At 51.2% G+C, this 19,306-nt stretch overlaps 5 protein-coding genes across 9 annotated transcripts in view; 2 read left to right on the top strand and 3 right to left on the bottom strand.

Moving 5' to 3' along the window:
- Positions 1 to 927, top strand: part of AFF4 (ALF transcription elongation factor 4) — a 53,378-nt gene extending 52,451 nt beyond the window's left edge. For 2 of the 4 annotated variants that reach the window (XR_010723143.1, XR_010723146.1), the window contains one exon: positions 759 to 927. The gene's annotated coding sequence lies outside the window, so the exon portion shown is untranslated. Of the gene's footprint in view, positions 1 to 585 lie in introns of all 4 variants that reach the window. The other 2 variants (XR_010723145.1, XR_010723144.1) reach the window with 2 other exon arrangements.
- Positions 928 to 1,021: 94 nt separating this feature from the next.
- UQCRQ (ubiquinol-cytochrome c reductase complex III subunit VII) lies at positions 1,022 to 2,024 on the bottom strand. Its single transcript, XM_066197239.1, has 2 exons — positions 1,645 to 2,024; positions 1,022 to 1,224 (listed from the first exon to the last, which is right to left on the bottom strand). Exons 1-2 carry the CDS (start codon positions 1,796 to 1,798, stop codon positions 1,130 to 1,132), a joined length of 249 nt encoding a protein of 82 aa, XP_066053336.1. The 5' UTR covers positions 1,799 to 2,024; the 3' UTR covers positions 1,022 to 1,129.
- Positions 2,025 to 3,802: 1,778 nt separating this feature from the next.
- Positions 3,803 to 7,421, bottom strand: GDF9 (growth differentiation factor 9). Its single transcript, XM_066197317.1, has 2 exons — positions 6,832 to 7,421; positions 3,803 to 5,806 (listed from the first exon to the last, which is right to left on the bottom strand). Exons 1-2 carry the CDS (start codon positions 7,241 to 7,243, stop codon positions 4,872 to 4,874), a joined length of 1,347 nt encoding a protein of 448 aa, XP_066053414.1. The 5' UTR covers positions 7,244 to 7,421; the 3' UTR covers positions 3,803 to 4,871.
- Positions 7,422 to 11,140: 3,719 nt separating this feature from the next.
- Positions 11,141 to 16,623, top strand: C1QTNF2 (C1q and TNF related 2). Its single transcript, XM_066196961.1, has 3 exons — positions 11,141 to 11,642; positions 14,230 to 14,517; positions 15,686 to 16,623. The coding sequence occupies exons 2-3, from the start codon at positions 14,277 to 14,279 to the stop codon at positions 16,297 to 16,299; spliced, it is 855 nt and encodes a 284-aa protein (XP_066053058.1). The 5' UTR covers positions 11,141 to 11,642; positions 14,230 to 14,276; the 3' UTR covers positions 16,300 to 16,623.
- Positions 16,624 to 17,065: 442 nt separating this feature from the next.
- Positions 17,066 to 19,051, bottom strand: FABP6 (fatty acid binding protein 6). Of its 2 annotated transcripts, XM_066197122.1 has the most exons (4): positions 18,891 to 18,995; positions 17,882 to 18,057; positions 17,356 to 17,445; positions 17,066 to 17,175 (listed from the first exon to the last, which is right to left on the bottom strand). In XM_066197122.1, exons 1-4 carry the CDS (start codon positions 18,955 to 18,957, stop codon positions 17,122 to 17,124), a joined length of 387 nt encoding a protein of 128 aa, XP_066053219.1. In that variant the 5' UTR covers positions 18,958 to 18,995; the 3' UTR covers positions 17,066 to 17,121. The 2 variants fall into 2 exon arrangements, with proteins under 2 accessions (XP_066053219.1, XP_066053218.1); XM_066197121.1 differs by lacking the exon at positions 17,066 to 17,175 and having other exon boundaries at positions 17,290 to 17,445; positions 18,891 to 19,051.
- Between the last annotated feature and the right edge of the window lie 255 nt (positions 19,052 to 19,306).

Genomic DNA, 19,306 nt, shown 5'->3' on the forward strand with positions numbered 1-19,306 from the left:
CACAGGGAAACTCACACAGGGAAACGTCATTCCTGCCCTGAAGATAAGATAAATTCCCAGGACAGCTACAGCACTAGCACGGCAGGAACACCAGCATATTGCTCTGCATGGGCTGGGAGCTGGAGGCAATCACTGGGAGGAAAAAAATTAGGATAAAGGAACCAGCCAGGCGTTCTGAGCTTCCAACAGTGAAGGTGTTGCTATACTCAGAGACACGGGGTGAATTTGTCACATATTTAAGCAACTTTATTACCAGCAGCTGATGTTTTAATCATCCTCAGGCATTAAATAGCCTTGCTTCTCCCAGCAGTTTTCAAGGAGGTTCTAACACAGCCTCTTACCACTGATCAGGTATCAGAGTGTAGTTAAACAGCCAATTAACATTACTGTAACTAGATAATTAGAATCACAGGATCAGAGAACAGCCCAGGTTGGAAGGGACCTTGGCAGATCAGCTGGTGCAGGCATTTGTGGGAAGGGAGCCCAGAGGAGGTTACCTGGCACCCTGTCCAGTCACCTCCTGAAACCCCCAGGCTGTTCCAGGGACTGATTGTTCTCACTGGAAAAAATTCCTTTGTTACACAGAGATGAAAGCTCTCCTGGTGCAGCCTGTACCTGTTCCCCTTCATCTTCTGCCCAGGGCTCCCATGAAGAGCGAGCCTCCGGCCAGAGGTCAGGGTCCACCCCAAATCCCAAGCCACCAGCCAGCCCGTCCAGCTTCGATCAATACCCAAGCCGGCAGTGTTTGTTTTTCACAGATCTCAAGGCTGGAGGAAAAGCAGCGGCCAGTGATGGGAAAAAGAAAACGGGACAAGGAACAATTTCAAACCAGCCCCTGGCTGCACTTTACTTTGAGGAATATTTCAAAGAACCGGGAATTACGAAGGCTGGAAGTGCTCTAAGATAAAAACATCCGAGCACATGGCACTTCAGCCTGATTATCTGCCTGTACAGAGAGAACCAGACGAGGGATTTGATGCTCCTCACCTCAAACAGCTCAAGACACGGATTTCACACAGAGTCATGGGGCAAAGTTACAGTTTATTAGCCAAGGCTTATCTCCCTGTTAATCCCCTCCAGCCATGGGAACAAGCACAGCAGGTGTCCGGGGAGCTCTGGAGCCTCGTGGTCACTGGTCGTTCTCGTAGTCAGCCGGGTTCTTCCTCTTGAGCCGCTCAAACTCCTCCGTGCCCCAGGAATAAATGAGGTAACCGATGGCCAGGGCTGGCAGGGACAGAGGACAGGCACGTCAGGGGACACCGGGATGAGGGGACACTCTGCATCAAGGGACAGTGGAACGAGGGAAGGCAGCTCTAAGGGGACAGTGCAGTGAGGGGACGCTCACAACAACGGGACTTGCACAGGAAGGGGGTATTCACAATAAAGTGACATACGATGCAGTGAGGGGGACACCGATAAAAGGACACTGCAGGGAAGGGACACTGGAATAAGGGGATTTCACGACTTGGGGACACCGGGAGAAGGGGATCTTCACAACATGGGGACACCGCAGTGAGGGGACACCGCACCTACCTCCTGCGACAAAACAACAGCCCACAACCCCCCCCCCCCCCCAATGCTCCCCTTGCCCAAATTTACACGACAAAGGGGGTACAAAAAAGAGGGAATCCCCCCAGTACTCACGGGGCACCACCTTCAACACCTGGGAGGTGAAGCGGCGGCCCACGTTGGGGACGCCGTGGGACAGGATGTTGGGGAAGGCGCGCTGCTCGAAGGGCGACAGGCTGTAGGAGATGACATGGCGCACCCGCGCCAGGTTCCCGAAGTGCTTGCCCATGGCCGCCGCGTCCCCTCGGTCACGGCGCTGTGGGCAATGGCCGCCGGCCGCCCCGGAACTGCCTCCGCGACGCCTTCCGGGGCAGCGCGGCCTGCGCTCTCCGGTTGCGACGAGCTGCAGCGGCGGTGGAACCCGGCGATACACGGGAGTTACGCTGAAGCGTGTTTTTAACAGGCCTTTGTGATTAGCCACGGGCGCCCTGCGCCCTGAGGGGAGCGGGGGGGGGGGGGGGGGGGCACGGCGGGCGCCTGCGCCCTGAGGGGAGCGGGGGGGGGGGGGCACGGCGGGCGCCTGCGCCCTGAGGGGAGCGGGGGGGGGGGGCACGGCGGGCGCCTGCGCCCTGAGGGGAGCGGGGGGGGGGGGCACGGCGGGCGCCTGCGCCCTGAGGGGAGCGGGGGGGGGGGGGCGCGGCGGGCGCCTGCGCCCTGAGGGGAGCGGGGGGGGCACGGCGGGCGCCTGCGCCCTGAGGGGAGCGGGGGGGGGGGGGGGCACGGCGGGCGCCTGCGCCCTGAGGGGACGGGCGGCGCCTCAGCGCGGAAACGCCGCCGGAAGCAAAAAAAAGAGAGAAAACGAACCCGCTTCTGTGTGGCGGCTGTGGAGGTCCCATGGAAAAGAAATAAGGTCTGAGGAAAAACGCCACTTCTGCGCGGCGGCTGTGGAGTTCCAATGAAAAATAAATAATGGTCTGAGGAAAAAAACCTCCACTTTTCATGTGGGGGTTGTGGAGTCCCGATGAACAGCGGGAGTGTCTGAAGCAGAAAATCGTGGAATTATGGATTTGTTTCCGCTAGAAAAGGCTTTTAAAGGTTAAATATCCCATCAATTCCAACCCCCCGCAATAAGCATCGTAAACAATATTGGAACTATTATTAAAATGTATGAGACATCTGCCACATAATTGAAATTACTATTAGATATCCTCTGTATTACTGGAATGATTAATAGAGTCTATTATAATTATTATACTATATTAGACATATTCCATATTATTGGAATTATAGAACATATTCGACATCAAACTTATTTGAATTATTATTAGAATATATTAGAGATCTTCAACATTATTGTAATTATAATAATAAATCAGCTTCCACATTAATGGGGAATTACTATAATATAATTAATCATCTTCCATATAATTGAATTTATTAGAAGATATTAGAATTATTAGGCACATTTAACATTATTGGAATTATTATTAGATGAGGATGGGTAGGATATTAGACATTTTCACCATGATTTGAATTAAAGTAGAATTATTCGACTGTATTAGACATTTTCAACTTTATTTGGATCGTTATGATATATTAGACATATTTGCCATTATTTAAGCTGACATTACAATATACTAGATTTGCCAGAATATGTTAAACATCTTCAACATTGTTGGAATTATTATTAGAATATATTAGGTCCAACATTATTGGAATTGTTACAATATATTACACATATTTAATATACTATTATTAGACTACATTGAATATGACCCCCATTAATGAAACATTAGAATTATTGGACTACATTAGACATTTCACCACAATTAGAAAGGTTTGTCTCAGGAAACAATTCCATTCATTTTCTTCTCTGGCAGGTGAGCAAAGCCCAGTGCCCAGAGTTTGGAGGGATGAGCAGGTGTGATACAATCCAAACACCGAGATCCTGTTTTGAGCTTTTGGTGTCAACCACTTTGATTTCAGCAGTCAGAGACTGAAACCTGGAGCAGGATCCTCACTTTTTGGGCAGATTTGTGCCTGTTGCTCCTCCAGGAGCTCTCCAGACACCCCATCATCTGTGGGTTCAGTGACCAGGTGAGCTGTGACACCACACAGCAGCCCCTCAGGAGCAGTCCCTGCCCTGCCAGGCTGAATTCCCAGCCTCTGGAATTGCTCAGAATCTCAGGTAAGGGCTGGTTGGGTGGCTAAGTGCAGAAAGTTACAGCATTTATCTATTAATCCATTAGCAAGTCAAAGCTAAAGGATGTTCTGAACAAATTTTACAAGCTAGTGCTGCTCCACAGCCTTTAATTAACAAACAAACAAACAAGAAAAATCCTCACTAAAGCTGAGAGGTTTTGTGCATGAACCCCAAGTCTAGAAGGAGAAAATAAATCCTAATAAATCAATTACAGTAGAAATTTGGTGTGAAAGCATCTAGAGTTGAGGCACTTGTTACCTACAGTTTCATTGTGAGAGGAAACAAAGCTGTGGCCCCACATTTCAGAATATTAAACCCATTGAACAGCATTTACATCGACACATTTAAGGCTTTTAGAAGCCATTTTTGGGGATTAAGCTTTTTAAACAATTCTTCCTACTTCGGAAGCCAGTGGCAGTGTGGCTCCAGTGGACAATCCTCTGCCCTCACCCCATGGACAGCTGCTCCTTGGTCTTGACTCAAAGGAAGCCTCACCTGATGCCAAAAGTTACCAAAATAGTGCCTTGATTTAAGTGTTCACAGATTACCCACAGCTGCCCTTAAATTCTCACCCTTCTTTTACCTCTGAAATCCCAAAGAGTGCAACAGAAGAAAAGCAAAAAACAACCTGGTAACTATAGAACTGTGAGGAAGGGTGTTGTCATCCTGTTTGGAAGAGCTGGAGAGTGGTAGGGAAAGAGAATGAACAACTGAGGAAATAATTCTAACATTAAAGACTTTCTTCTCTCCCTAGTCCTTGCTGGAGATGCCACACACAAGGTTTCTGTAGGGGCGGAGTAGCAGGCACTGCATGTCAGGGTATGTGTGATAGCCATTTATTTCTCTTCTTTTTTTTTTTTAATCTGTAATAAAGCAGCTTAAAAATAGACATTTAATAGTTGAAACCTTTCCCCCCATTTTAAATGCAAACTTCTCCCCATAAAAAGACACTATTCACATTTCATTGCACCTCCCAGAAAGGCTGAGTGAGTACAAGAATCAGCGCTCCGACGTGAACCCCTTCTGCTCAACCCCAGCTCCCGGAGTTACAGCAACGCTGCTGAGTCCGTTGCAGCTGCAGGTGTCGAGGATGCAGGGCTAAACGCCGTGTTTGAGAGTGCCAAGGCTCCGCGCGGCGTGCGGCGCAGCAGAGCCCGCGCTACCGGCAGGTGCACTTGGTGGCGATCATGTCCTCGTACTCCTTGTAGGCGATGGAGCCGTCGGGCTCGATGGTCAGCACGCTGAGCGGGCTGTAGGCGGCCGGCACGCACGAGGGCCGGGGCACGGCGGGGTCCAGGCGCTCGTAGATGAGGGTCTGCACCATGGTGTGCACCGGCGAGCCGTAGCGGTGGCCCAGGGCGCGGGGACAGTCGCCGCGGCAGAACTGCGGGCTGTACCTGTGCGGGGCGATGATCCAGCGGTCCCAGCGCAGCTGCGAGAAGCTCAGGCGGAAGTTGTGCAGCTCGCACTCGTGCTGCGGGAACGCCAACTGCTTCAGGTGTTCGCTCAGGTTATGAGGCGAAGTGCCGGCGGCCGCTCTCGGGTTCTCGTTCCTTCGCTGGCGGGAGGCTCTTTTACCCTGCGGGTTGCCCTGTCCTTTGTCACCCTCCGGAGGATCCACGAGCGGGCTGCTGCTTTTCCTCCCGTGCCCCAGTGAGCTCCCCCGGTGGTAAGCTTGCTCGCTGGTGTCATTCAGATACAGCAGAAGGGAAGGGGGAACCAGTGTCACGTTAACGGCGTTTTCCGGTGTCGTGCTCCCTTGTGAGTCACCCGTCAGACAAGTGAAGTTCAGAGCCATATGGACGTTCCTCCTGTCGGTAGCAATCAGAGGCTGGAGGAAAGAAGTCACATCCATCTTCACCCATTTGCGTTTCCTAACGTCGAAGTGCAGGCTAAATGCTAGAGAGTGGGAAGTGCTGGGACAAACTTGGCTGGGAAAATCCCGTTCCTTAAGGGATAAATGGCATATGCAGGTCATGGAAGAGGAAATGGGAACAGATGTGTCGAAGGAATAGAGCAAGACAGACTTGAGTAAGTGCTCCAGAGCAGTAACGCGATCCAAGTTGAAGAGTAAATCCACTGAGTGAAGATCTCCTGGGGAGGGAAACAGATTCCTGTAGTGTTAGTGTGTCTTATTTTTCCACCTAGACATAAATACTGGTGTAGTGGATAAGAAAAAAATATTCAGCAGCAGAAGAAAACAATTTAGATGCCCTCCCTTACATTTACTATGTGATATTCCTACTTTGGTCAGGGACATGAGTTAAAAATTAAGAGATTAAACCAAAGAGAACCCCTGATTTTAACACTTATTAGGATTCATTTCTTTAAAAGAACCAGCACAGGAGGAAGCCAGCTGTTGTCTCTTTAGTGCTGGTGTGGGATAACAGGAACTAAGCACTCCAGATGATACAAACCATGAGCTCCACCTCAAAGGGCTGTTCCTGTGCAGCAGCGCAATCCTTGTGTTTATCTGTCTTTCCAGTGAAAAATCCAGTCAGGAGAACTCAGGTCGCCTCAGAAGATTAACAGCCAACAATTTCTAGGTGTTGTTATTGTGATCAGTCCACATTTAAGAAAGCCATGGAAGCGCCATTAGTTACAGAGTGCCCAGCCATCCTAGTTCTGAGCCTGATTTGTGAGTAATTCTACCTTTCCCTCAGGTTTTGGTCATGATTCTTCTCTAGCAAATGTACCAGACAAGGAGAGGAGTCTCTGGCAGTTTGGTACATGTCTTATACCAGTGCTGTGGTTCTTTGAAAAAGGCAAAAGCAAGATGGGCTGTGGAAGGAAATGTGCTGCTCATTATGCCTCAACATTTTTTCCACTTTTCTTGCTTCACTTAGATCTGCTTGTGACTCATGAGGAGATGAGTCAGCCCGAAACATCAGCATGTCTCGTACATACCACTTGTGTGGTGTTCCCCAGCCTGTGAAGTCTGCGCCTGATGCCATTCAGGGAGAAGTAGGCTATGAAAAACTCCCACCGTTTAGGAGAAGAGCCTCCGGCACTAAAATAGCAACAGCTCTAAAGAAAGGAGATATTTTTATCTCGTGCTGCCAGCAGAGGACACCCAGAAACCGCGGGTAACCTTCCCAGCCCCGGCAGTGCACACCTACCTGTCCCCAGGCCCCTGTGGCCGTGCTCACATTCCCAGCACGGGGTGAAGAGCCGCACCGTGTTGTAGAGGCGGCCCCGCTGCGCCTTGGGGATGCCCTCCCTGGTGGCAGACATCCTGTACAGCCTCTTCATGTACCGAAGGGCCCTGGAGTCGGGCTGCAGCCGCGGGGCCTCGCTGTGCCAGCCCCGGGGGCCGCGGTCCTGCAGCACCTTGAGCAGGGGGGGCAGGAGGGCGTGGGCTGGTCCCCCACCTCGGGGCAGCTGCAGCACCGCGCTCAGCTCGCTGGCAGCATCCTCGGGAGCATCCTCAGAGCCCCCCCGGCCCCTGGAGCTGGGGGAGCACTGGGTGCCTGCAGAGAGCCAGGGCAAGCAGCAGTACAAACAAACACAAACCCTCCAAGTGCTCTCCATGCTCTCGAGGGCTGCAGATGGGAAAAAAAAAATTTAATAAAATACCTCCCCTCAAGTATTCAAGGAAAAACAAGAGTGCCTGAGCCCCATCCCTTATATAGGTTGCAGCTGTGGAATGTGAGGGAGGTTTCTTTCTGATTAGGGAGCAAGGAGAAAGATCTGCAGGTGGCCCCTGAAATCACAGGTTCACTGCAGTTGGGCTAAACCTTGGCCCTGAAAGCTTATTTTAAAGAGATACTAATTCTAAATTAACCTTTTTCACATGGGAAATTACAAGCTGGGATCAAGGGAGCTGGGGAGGCATTAGTGCTGCCTGGTCTAATTAATCCTGGTTTCTTTGCAGGAATATATAAAGTTAAATATTGCTGCTCTTAGGCCTTTGGCCTCTCTCCATATGCTGGTGGAGTAGTTTTCACCAGCTTTGAGATGAACAACCCAGCCCCCAGCTGCTCTCTGGGTATAAAGTTGTGGGTTTTGTTGAGGAAGAAGGTTTGAGGCTGCTTTGAGAGCATCTTTCAGGTAGCTTAATTCGAGGTTATATCAGATGTTCTCCCTCTTGCCTTGGTGTGCTGCAGTGGAAAGCTGAGTTTGCCAAGCTCATGACTCTCAGCTTCCCTGGTGTATTTCCCTGCCTGACAAGCTCTTGTTTACAAGTTAGAGAGCAAAGAAAGCCCTGAAGAATCAAAAATTGTGAAAAATGGAGAGCCTGCTAGTGTTACCTGCCCTGTTTGCTGCCTGAGGTGAGGTTTGAGGTCACCCGCTGTACACCAGCTGTGAGTTATTTTTTTCAGATTTTTTTTTTTATTGCTCCTAAATACAACAGCTCTTGTTCTTCTTGCAGGATCTCTGCCGTTGGGCTCAGTTGTGGCTTTAAGGTAGGAGTAGGGAAATTGTTTATCATTTTGTTTATTTTACAGTTGTGGTGAGTCAAAAAGGTTGCTGAATTTACTTTGAATTACAGAATTTATCGAATCTATTTTGAATTACTAATAAAAGGTGCAGAGAACAAAAAGCAACAACCCCAAGCTTTCCACAGCATTTGCTCAGTGCTGGCAGTGGCTCACTGGTGATTGGGCCGATTCCCACTTCCGTCGTCCCAAAATAAGCTCTATTTATTTTTATCTTAATGGGTCAGGGCTGCAGCTCCTAAGCAGAGCTAATGGTCTCAAGGGCATCCTTTAAGTTTAAACAGGGTTTTGACTCATTTTTATGGGGGCTTTTGGAGAGGGACAATCACTCTCTGTAGGCTGCTTACAGACTTCCAAACTGCTTTTATGCAGGGCAATAAAAATTACTCAAATCACCATCCCACACTAAGACTGAAGGCCTGTTGGGTGGAAAAATGCTTCTTCCTTCCCATTAGTATCTCCCCCAAACCCCAAAGCACTGACATTCATGTTTGGTGAGGCACACTCCAATTTTTATTGCCGGTTTTTAGGCTGCTCCAGCCTCGGGGTGAATTTCAGCTCTTCTGGCATTTGCTGAATCATTTTATTTGGTTACAAAGTCGTGGCTGCAAGGTCAGTACCTAACAATGAAAGCACTGAGTGCTCAGAAGGTAAACAAGGGGAAATCCTTCCAGGCTGGGACACAGCCCTGTCCTGGCCTGGGAACTGATGGTCACCCACATTTAGGCACTCCCACTTCTCCCCCACAGCACGTGCACAGCAAAGGGTGATTGAACCTTTAGGTGACTTTGTCCTGCAGGACAAAGGATGGCAAACCAGATCTATTTATATAGAAATAAATGATTTATCTTGCTGATGACAAGACTAAAAAGGCCTTAAACAGAATTATATGCTACCTAGTATTGGTAGCCAGAATTACTAGTATACTGCAGTGCACTCCTTTTGAAGTCAAAATTGAAGCATTCACTAAATTACACTAAAGATAGCAGAAAGTATTGACTAGAGAATGGTGCTACTCATCCAGACCAACGACTGTGGGTGAATCTCTTTGGCTCAGCCCTGAGGAGTGGCCTTCAGGGGTGTCCCCATTCCAGGGAGGAATCTCTACACACTCTCCAAGAGGTGTCCCACTCCAGGGAGGAATCTCCACACACTCTCCAGGAGGGATGTGTTGGAAAACCCTCTGTTAAAAAGTGGCCTGGACTGTCAGATGTGTCTGGGCCAGCTGTGCCAGCTCAGCAGCTTTGGGTAAGGTGTCAGTAGCATCACTTGCTTGTTCCTTTATCAGGCACTTGATCATCTGCTGCATTTTCACCTCGCTCTCAGGATGTTTAACTTTGGGATCTGTGGGTCAGGCTGGTTTTAGCATTATTCACCCCAAAAGCAGCCGCAGCCCACACCTGTCCCTGAGCCAGCCCCCTTTCCCTGGGGCCACCACGGGAGTCACAGCACAGAGGCTTCTGCTAAAAAGCAGCACAAAGGGGACAAGATCTGCTGCAATGTCCCCTGCAGTGTCTCACTGACACAAACATCACTGAGTGTGAGTCTCAGGCTGCTCTGATTCTCTGTGCAGTTTGTTTATTCAGTCAGTTGTGCTGCCAAGTGTTCTCAGCAGAGCTGTCTGGGACCCCGGTGGAGCCTGGCCTGGCCATGCAGCACAGACAGATTTTCCATCTGCCTGGCAGGAGCTTCCCAGCAGTTTTCCCCCACGCTGCTGAACTAGGTCAGGCTCTCACTGCCTTCCCCATGCTGCAGACCTGTGCACAGAATCACCCCTAACTGTGAATTCCCTGCTCCTGCCTGGAGCTGCCCGGCAGGATTGCTGTGTGTCCAAGCGCCCTGTCATCCGTGGCCCATGTCACAGCCATCCCAAAGCACAGGTGCCATTGAGCTAGGAGCAGGATCAGCATATGAGCTTTTCCTTTTCCACACCATCAGTGTCTGAGGAAACCACTGTGGCTTCCCAGGCCCATCCAACTGGCACTGCAGCAAAGCCCAGGGGAAGCTTTCACCTGGTTTCCGTGCAGTGCCTTGAGCCTTTTGGCCCACACCCAGGCAGAGGGGCCCAGCAGGAAACAGGCAAAAAGTGGGAATTTCTATCTGAGCAATGTCCAGAGCAGCCCTCGGAGCAGCATCTGGGTCTGTCCCAGCCGGGCTCCCCCCAGTGCCAGAGGTGAGCCAGCTTTTCTAGCACAGCCCTTTCCCCAGGGAAATGCCAAGCTGACGCTTGCAGGGGTTTGGGAAGGGGGGTTGTTCTCCTGGAAGTTGTTCAGTGTCAGGGAGCTGGGGCCGGGCGCTGGCTCTGCAGGAGCTCCGTGGGACTGTGAGCACAGCACGAAAACAGCCCTGTGCTTCCTCAGGCAAGTGTTCCCAGCCCTCCCAGGAGCATCTAAACTGGCCCCAGCTCACGGAGCCAACTGCGTACAGACTTCGTTTTTATGTTAGATCCGTTCCCACCAAGTGCCAAAAGCAAGCACAGGGGAAAGCTTAAAAATAAACCATGACAGCTCTGAGAAGGATGAATTCGGGCAGAGCAAGGAATGACAATTCCAGCGTTCTCCTGATCAGCTGATGTGCTGCACTGAGCAGAAAGGATTTGCTGGCTGCAGGGCGGGGTTTGGAGCCCTGCCACCAGGCACACGCCCGTCCCACGCCCCGTGTGGGATCCCACAGCCAGAGATGGGTCTGGACAATACCAACCCTGGCAGCATCCCAGAGCAGCCTGCTGCAGCCTCAGCTGCTGCTCCTGCCTTACCTGAAGTAATTGTTGAGGGGTTTTAATTACCTTCCAAGCTCAAAACAGAATCCCAACCCTTTCCCAAGACAGAAGCATTCCTGCCCTGCCATCCCTATGACAAACTTGTGCTTTGTAGTGCACATCAGCCTGAAGAAGTGCTGAGGTACAAATTTGCATTTGCAGAGCTGCTGCTTCATGACTTTGTCCTTAAATTCAAGCCTGGAGTGATTCAAGTGAGTTTCCACCCCTAGGACAAGATTTTCTTCCCTTTAATGCTCGAGGGTAAAGTGTCAAAGTTGGATCAGCGTTACCCATTCCCTGCTTGTGTGGGCAGCAACTACAGCAGAGAGGGGCAGCATCAATCAGAAGTGATCCAGGCAGCCCCTGAGCCTTTCCTCCAGGACTGCAAGGGAGAGGGAGAAAGGGAAAAGCTCCCCAAACATCAAGAGCTTCCCAGCCACATGTGCATAAAAATCTCTTCCCATGCCACGTGACCGAGGAAGAGGCACAGATCCATTACACAATAATAAAAATATGCCTTTGGCAACGTGGAGCCAAAGTGGAGCTGCTGCAGGGAGCTCAAACTACGCACGAGAAGGAGTAAAACAAGAATAAAAGGGACCAAAATCAATCGTGCAGAGCCCTCCCAGGACCTGCTGTGACAGGACGGGGCCGGGGATCTGCAGCAAAACATCTGCCTGAAGCCCTGGGGGCTGCCAGCGCCTGTCAGGATCTCACTGAGGAGATCAGGCTGGTGAGTAGATCCACTTTTCCTTTCTCTGCCTCTCCCTCCTCTTAACCTTAACTTCGAAAACTTCCCAAATAAGGTCTAAATCACTGAGCACTCAGGTTCCAAAGGCTGCGCAGGAATCCGTGAAGGCAACAGTTGCCAGTTAAAGAAATAACACCATGAGGGAAACATTCCTCAGCCTTCGCTGGGAGCTCCCACCTCCTCCAGCCTGTCCCTGCACTGGGCAGCTGCCGAGACGGGTTTGAGCTCGGGGCTAGGGAAGGTCTGGCACAGGAATTCCTGGTGTTTCTGCTCCAGGCTAGGGAAGGTTTGGCACAGGGGTTCCCGGTGCCTGAAGCCAAGAGAACGCTGCAGGTTCAGGACAGAAGGTGCATCCTCTGCTTTCCCTCCTTTGCCCCTTGCTTTGTGCAGCAGCAGGGAACAGATCAAACCCCTGTTGGTGCAAGTACTTCAGTTCAATCTACCCATTTCAGGTGTTCTGCCACTGCTGTCACACCTGATTTTACCTAAGTCAGCCTTGCACCCAAGGGCTCCGTTTGCTTCCACCCCGGGGACACTGCAGGGCAACCTCTAGAGCTGAGAATTAGGCTCGTGGGAATAATGATTATCTTAAAGATTAATTAAGACTAGTTTACTCGAGGTAAACTAGGAAACGGTGAGGTAGAAAGACGGATGTTTTGTTTGAGAAAGCCTCAAGTGTTTAAAGGAAATAGAGTAGAAAGTCACGGTGTTTGCTCTCTGCTGTATCCCCTCATCCTGCTCCTGCCTCCCTTCAAGCAGCAATTCCCTCAGTTTCCTATTCCCACCACCACATGGCACAGGGTGGCTTCCCTGGCCAAAAAAATCACCATCCAGCCACCGCACATGTCACCAAACCCTGCATCTTGCAACCCTCAGGGATTTTCCTCTGGGATTTCAGCCCAGCTGCCTTGGAAGCAGCAGAAAGTGCAGCTGATCCTGACTCTTCCAGGAAGGATCTTTTCTTACAGAAACACTTCTTAAATGCAAAACAGGCGTTGGTCATGGCCCAAAAGTCTCTAACCCTGGTGACAATGTCATTGGAAAATCAGCCCTGCTGCTGCACAGCCTCCCGTGCTGGGCTGGCTGCCCACACCACAGAGAGGGGAGATGCTGATCTGCTTCCAGTTTGCTTTTTTGGAGCTCGTTGGCCCTTTTACATCGAGGAACGTTTTTCCTTTTAAGGTGGAACAGCATGAGGTTTGTTCTCTTTCGAAAAGATTTCTTGAAGAGGTTATTTATAGATACTCTTGTGGATGTGGTGGTGCTTTACATCCCACACACTGGGATATGGGATGAAGCATTCTCGTGGAGCCCTTAATTAGCACCAGCTCTGGAGCTGTGCTAGAGTTCTTGGATACTCCCCACTTCTACAGGTACTGGTCCCACAGACCTCCCAGCCTCCGGGGATTTTGTTTGCCTCTTTTTGTCCCACCGGGTCAAGGAGCTGGCTTGTCTCAAGTTGACAGAAGTGATTTTGGTAACAAACTGGCAGAGGAGGAGCTACCCTCCCACCCTCTGCTCCTTCTGGCCCCTTTCTTCTCCACATGAGCCATCCCCAGTTTTCTCCAGGTTATGTTCCACAATGACATTTTTCCCAGCAACAGCTTGTGTCATCTACCTCCAGACACCTCTCACTTCTCTGCCCTTTGCAGGAGAAGCAGGGATGCAGCTTTCCTTGTGATCTCGCTCCCCACAGGCATCTGAACGTTTTGTTTCCTTTTCCATGAACTCAGAAGCCTTCATTCAACTTTCCACATGAACCCTGGGTGGTGTTTTCCATCTCACAGGTCCATTAAACCAACGCCTTGCAGCAGCAGCAGCAAATCAGAGCTGAAGAACCAAAGGGCTTAGCAGCCAAATCCAGCCCTGGGTCTGGTTTGCATTTCCCTCTCCTCTGCGTGTTCTTAATTATAATATCACAGGACTGGGGGCTCCCACTGAGCATAAATATGTAGGATCAGCTGGCTGGATTTGGAGCATCTAAATATGCATTTCCACCCCTCAGGAGCTGAGAGCAGGATGAGAGATAAGGCCAATATGGAATTTAGCCAGTGCTTTAAGCATCTTATTTCCAGTGCAGGAGTTGTACGTAACGTTACTGGGGAGCTGCTAAAGCTGAGCTGCAGTGGGGAAGGGGATGAGGCAGAAGGCACTAAGACCTCGCCTAAAACCTGCCCAGCCTCTCGTCTGAGTCCTGCCCTGCAGCTCACCATGGGTTTTGTGCTTTGAAGTAACCACAGTGACCCAACCATGGGCAGGTCATGCTGGGGGTGTTCACACCAAACCCCTTCTCCTTCTTCCACTCCCCGGTCCCAAGCAGCTGCTTTCTGCACCCCTCTGCCATTGCTCCTGGTGTTTTTGGGGGAAAGAGGCTCAGGGAGCAAAGCAAAATGAGGGATGGGCACAAACACAGAGTTGGAGGAGAGTAAATGTGATAAAAATAGTGATCTGACCTAGAAAACTCGGTGAGCCAAGTCCTTGGAATCACATCACACCAGAGCAAAGAGCTCCCCCACCCTGCCAAGTCAAGGCGAATAATCTCCCGTTTTCATTCACGTTTCTACACCAGCCCATGGCAGCGGCGCCCACCCGCTGCTCCTTCCCGCAGGCTGTGCCATGATCTCCGCCGTGCTGCTCCTCTGGACTGTGCCCTGCGTGGCAAACCACATCCTGGGCGGCTTTGCCAAGCGGGAGCTGCAGGAGGGCGCCCAGCTGGCCTGCAGCCTGCCAGGGCCCCCCGGGCCCCCCGGGCTCCCCGGCGTGCCCGGCACTCCCGGCACCGTGGGCAGGATGGGCTTCCCGGGCAAGGACGGCAAGGACGGCCAGGACGGCGACAAGGGCGAGCAGGGCGATGAAGGTAAGGGAGAGGCGCTCGACATAACCGTGGAAAGGTGGGAGCTGTGGTGTAACAGCCCCTTCACAGCTGCGCCTCCTGGGAAACTCCGCCAGAAATCCCCGCTGCCCGCTCTCCTAATGATCCCGCTTGTCAGAGGGGTTCCAGACTCTGGCAGCTCCATCGTGCCCTGACAGCTGCGGGCAGGTCCCGTTGCCTTCATTTTGTGACTCACTGGGGTTTGCCCTGCGCTGGTCAGGGCTCTCTAGGGGAGACAAGGAGCTGCTCTCTGGTTCCTGCTCCCAGGAGAACAGGAGCCGTGTGAGGAAAAGGTTCTGCCCGGAGCACTGTGCCGGGACAGGCGCCGGCCTAATCCAGAGCAAACAGCAGACGCGCGGCGGGGCTGTGCTCCGGGTGCTGCCTGTGCAGAGCGGTGATTTCCCTCTGCCACACTAGAGAGCACTCCTGCCTCAGCAACGCCAGCCTGCCCAGCCCGCCGCTGCCTCCCCTCTCCCTCCCAAACCGGCAATCTGGAGAGCACATTTCCAGCACAGCTGCATTTCGATCTGCTCTTGCTGCAGCAGGTCAAGAGACGCTGCATAAATCCTCACGATTTTGCTCGTATCAGATTCCACCGAGCCAGAATCGCTGCCAGCCCAACTCTCTTCCCATCTCAAGGCAGCCCCTGCCCCCGTTGTTTGCTGGTTCATCTCCCAGCTGGGCTGGGCTGGGCTTTTTACCACGTCTAGATTTACTTTTACCTCATTTTTAAACAGTTTCATGCTAAATGTTAAAAAAATAAATATATAAAAAAAAGACATGAGATCAAAAGTACTCACCTGCTCAAAGTGAGGCTCTGAAAGCTTCACAAACCCATCCCACTCTGTAAAACCCAAACATTTAAAGCTTTAATTCCTCCTTTTTCTCAAGTGAGCCAGAAAATGGAATCAGCCTTTTGGTCCTTAAAAAGGACTGTTCTGGTTCCGCTGTTACCGCACCAACTCCCTGCCCACCCTGGCCGGTCAGCCCAGAGAGATGTCCAGCCCCAGGCAGGATTTCACTGGGATTCTCACCCCAGCAATGGCTTCATCCTAAATGAAATCCCTGCTGCAATGCTCTAACCCCTTCCACGCTGTATCAGCTCTTTCCCTCCAAAGTGCAAGAAGAATTGATAGGATCATTTGTCTTCCAGGTCCCCAGGGCAGGACAGGAAACCCTGGCAAGCCAGGCCCGAAGGGGAAAGCGGGAGCCGTTGGCAAGGCGGGGCCGCGGGGGCCCAAGGGTTTAAAGGGCAGTCCCGGGAAGAGCGGGGCCCCGGGGAAGAAAGGGCCCAAAGGGAGCAGGGGCGACCCGGGCCCGCCGGGGCCCTGCAGCTGCAGCGGCAGCAGGGCCAGGTCTGCCTTCTCCGTGGCTGTGTCCAAGAGCTACCCCAGGGAGAGGCTGCCCATCAAGTTTGACAGGATCCTGATGAACGAGGGAGGGCATTACAACGCCTCCAGCGGGAAGTTCGTCTGCAGCATCCCGGGGATTTACTACTTCACCTACGACATCACTCTGGCCAACAAGCACTTGGCCATCGGGCTGGTGCACAACGGCCAGTACCGCGTCAAGACTTTCGACGCCAACACGGGCAACCACGACGTGGCCTCCGGATCCACCGTGCTGGCGCTCAAAGAGGAGGATGAGGTGTGGCTGCAAATCTTCTACTCAGAGCAAAATGGGCTCTTCTATGATCCCTACTGGACAGACAGCTTGTTTACTGGATTCTTGATTTATCCTGACCAAGATTATCTCAACGAAGTGTAGGATGAGAAACTAGGGGGGAAAAACCAGGAATTGGGCCTCAGTCCAGCAAAGTGTGGCCTTCCATGGGACATGTCTGGGATTACCAGAGGATTCCACATTTGCCTACGGGATTATCAGCTGGCTGCACCCTGTGTGGGCTATTTAAACTTTTCCTTGATGCCACCAAACCCACAGGGCACCAGGCTTTCAGCAGCCTCATGGATGTCTCCATCCCAAAGCCACCCGTGATGTATTCCGTGATTATTCCAACATGCCATGGACATGTAACTCAAATACTGCTGCAGAATGCTTTGGTTATTGCATTGTTATAATAAAGCATGGAAACCAAGAGTGATTTCCTAAAGCTGAGCTGGGAAGTGCCACTGATGCTGGAGATTGTGTCACTGGGCCTCCTCCCCTACACCCCAGGACAATCCTGGTTAATGGCATTAGGCTTTGCCAGCCAGTTCCGAGTCGGCAATTTGTCAGCTGGAGCTGTAAAAGTCCCTCTCGGCCCCATCAAGGCAGTTCTAACTGCAGAGGCGTCTGGTCTGTACAGCAAGTGATTCAAAGGTCTTTTGAAGGTTCAGGGCTCCCCTCAGGGCACAGAGTGGTGCTCTGAGCCCCTCTGGTGTCCCTCAGAGCTGAGAATCAGTCACAGAAGGGTTTGGGCTGGGAGAGACCTTAAATCTCATCTCGTTCCACCCCTGTCGGTTGTTTAGGAATGGGGTAAGCACTAACATGAGGATGTTTGTAATACCAAGAAAGAGACAAAGGCAGAACTATATTTTATTTCTTTTATTGTTGGCTTTCAGTGCACTGGAGGAGACTGGCCTTGCTGCCTTAGGCAATCTTTTTGCTGGTCCTTTTGTAGACTACACCAGAAGAAGTAGAAATCTGGAAGAAAGAACAACCCAAAACTTTGGTTGAACAGTGTAACCAGAGCTGCAGAATCCCAGGGGAACAGCCCAGGGCATGGCTCAGAGCCTGTCCTTCACTTAAGATTTTTTCCTAAACTTCAAATGTTGGGGATTTTCTTTGTTTTTCATGAACCACCCTGGATCTTTGAGCACTCACCTCTACCAGCTTCCCCCCAGAGATCTCTGCAGTGTGGCGGTAGTTGGGGAACTCAGCTACAAGTTTCCCACTTTCCATTTTGACAGTTGCCTGTAAGAGAGAGAGGGTTCATGTTGCTGGTGTTGCTGGAATTTCTGCAACACCTGCAGCCCCGATGCTGGGAGCTATGAGACAGAGGCTGCGTGTTACACGGGTGGCCTCGTGCACAGGGCTAAAATCTGGGAGCTTTTGTTCTTGAACGTTCGCAATTTAAACAGACATTTGTTCATCTTGCAGTTCCTGCAGGTTCCAGATCTCCACATCACTCATTAACAGCTCTGAAAACGGTGCTGGCAGGCAGCTCAGGAATCTGGTGATGGAGTCAGGGAATGCCAGGATGGTCTGGGTTGGAAAGGGCCTTGGAGCCGCTCACGTTCCACCCCCTGCCCTGGGCAGGGACACCTTCACGGGCCTGACACAGGTCTGCTTTCCACCCTGAATCCAAACCCTCCTGAGGCTGGGGAGCTGAAGGGCTCCATGAATTTACCTGGAACTTCTTCCCTCCAAAGGTCTCCATGTCTGCCTCCTTGCCCACGGTGAAGGTGTTGGTGGTGGTGCGGCCTCCAGGGAAGTGCTGTGTCCACGTGAAGTCGTTCCCATTCTGCACCACCTCAGTCACAATTTTGCAGTTCCTTCCCATTTCAATCTTGTCACTGGGGAGACCTTAAACAATCAAAACACAGAGGTTATCAAATCTAAGCTGAATTTGAACTGAAGGATGGCAGTGGTGTGCATGTTCTCAGAGCTTCTGATTTGTTGTTCATTCCTTATTTTTAATTTCTTTACAGCATCAAAGCTCGGAGTTGAAATTACTGATGGAAAGGAAGATATTGGTACATCGATACATTTGCTAAAATAAATCTTGCATTCTTTTCCCTAAGAAACAATACACAGGAAGAATGTACAAAGTACATAAAACATTCCGTTCTCTTTAAACCTACACATGCAATTCTTAGAATTTCACCTGTGGGACCTTGGGCCTTTGCTGTTGAGCTGCACAGAGCTATTTTTATATCTGCTCTTGCTCTTTACCTAGATGCACATGGAATCATGGAATCTTTAGACAGTTTGAGTTGGAAGGGACCTTAAAGATGAACCAAAGATGATCTGAGGCAGGGACACCTCCCACTGTCCCAGGCTGCTCCAAGCCGTGTCCAGCCTGGCCTTGGACACTGCCAGGGATCCAGGGGCAGCCACAGCTGCTCTGGGCACCCTGTGCCAGGGTCTCCCCGCCCTCCCAAGGAAGGATTTCTTCCCAATATCCCATCTAAACCTACACCCTGCAAGTTTGAATCCATTCCCCCTTGTCCAGTCCTGTCACTCCATTCCTTGTCAAGTCTCTGTCCATCTTTCCTGTAGCCCCTTCAGGCACTGGGAGGCCACAGCTGGGTCACCCCGAAGTTCCTCCTCTCCAGGCTGAGCAATCCCAGCTCTCCCAGCCTTTCCCAGTATTTTTATCCAATCCATGCCCAGTGCCTGACCCCAGCCAGACTCACCAATCTTCTGCACAAAGGCATCGTAGTTCTCGTCTGCCTCAAACTCGTATTTGCCTGTGAATGCCATTGTTCCCTCGGGAGGAGCCTGGGGAAGCGGGACAGCAGCTGGACCAGAGCAGAATGAACCAGTTGGGCTGAGCCCTGGCTTTATAAAGCAGCCCAAGCCCTCAGCCCACCTGCCCACACCCCTTGGAAATGGAACTTTATGGCCGCCGTGAGTCACAGCGATGCCATCGACCTGTGTGACAATCAAGGTTATCAGGCAATTGTACATCCTTGCCAACAACCTGGAGATCAGCAGGAGTCAAGGCCAAAGGCTCAGCTTTCCTTTAGTGCAGATTTAAACAAAATTCATGTATTTTTACTTCTAAGACTTCACTGGTTTTGCATTCAGGATGGAATAAAAGTAAAATAAA

Source organism: Chamaea fasciata, unplaced genomic scaffold (assembly GCF_029207755.1).
Source record: "Chamaea fasciata isolate MVZ Bird 193981 ecotype frontalis unplaced genomic scaffold, bChaFas1.0.hap1 SCAF_15, whole genome shotgun sequence".
NCBI lineage: Eukaryota > Metazoa > Chordata > Aves > Passeriformes > Sylviidae > Chamaea > Chamaea fasciata.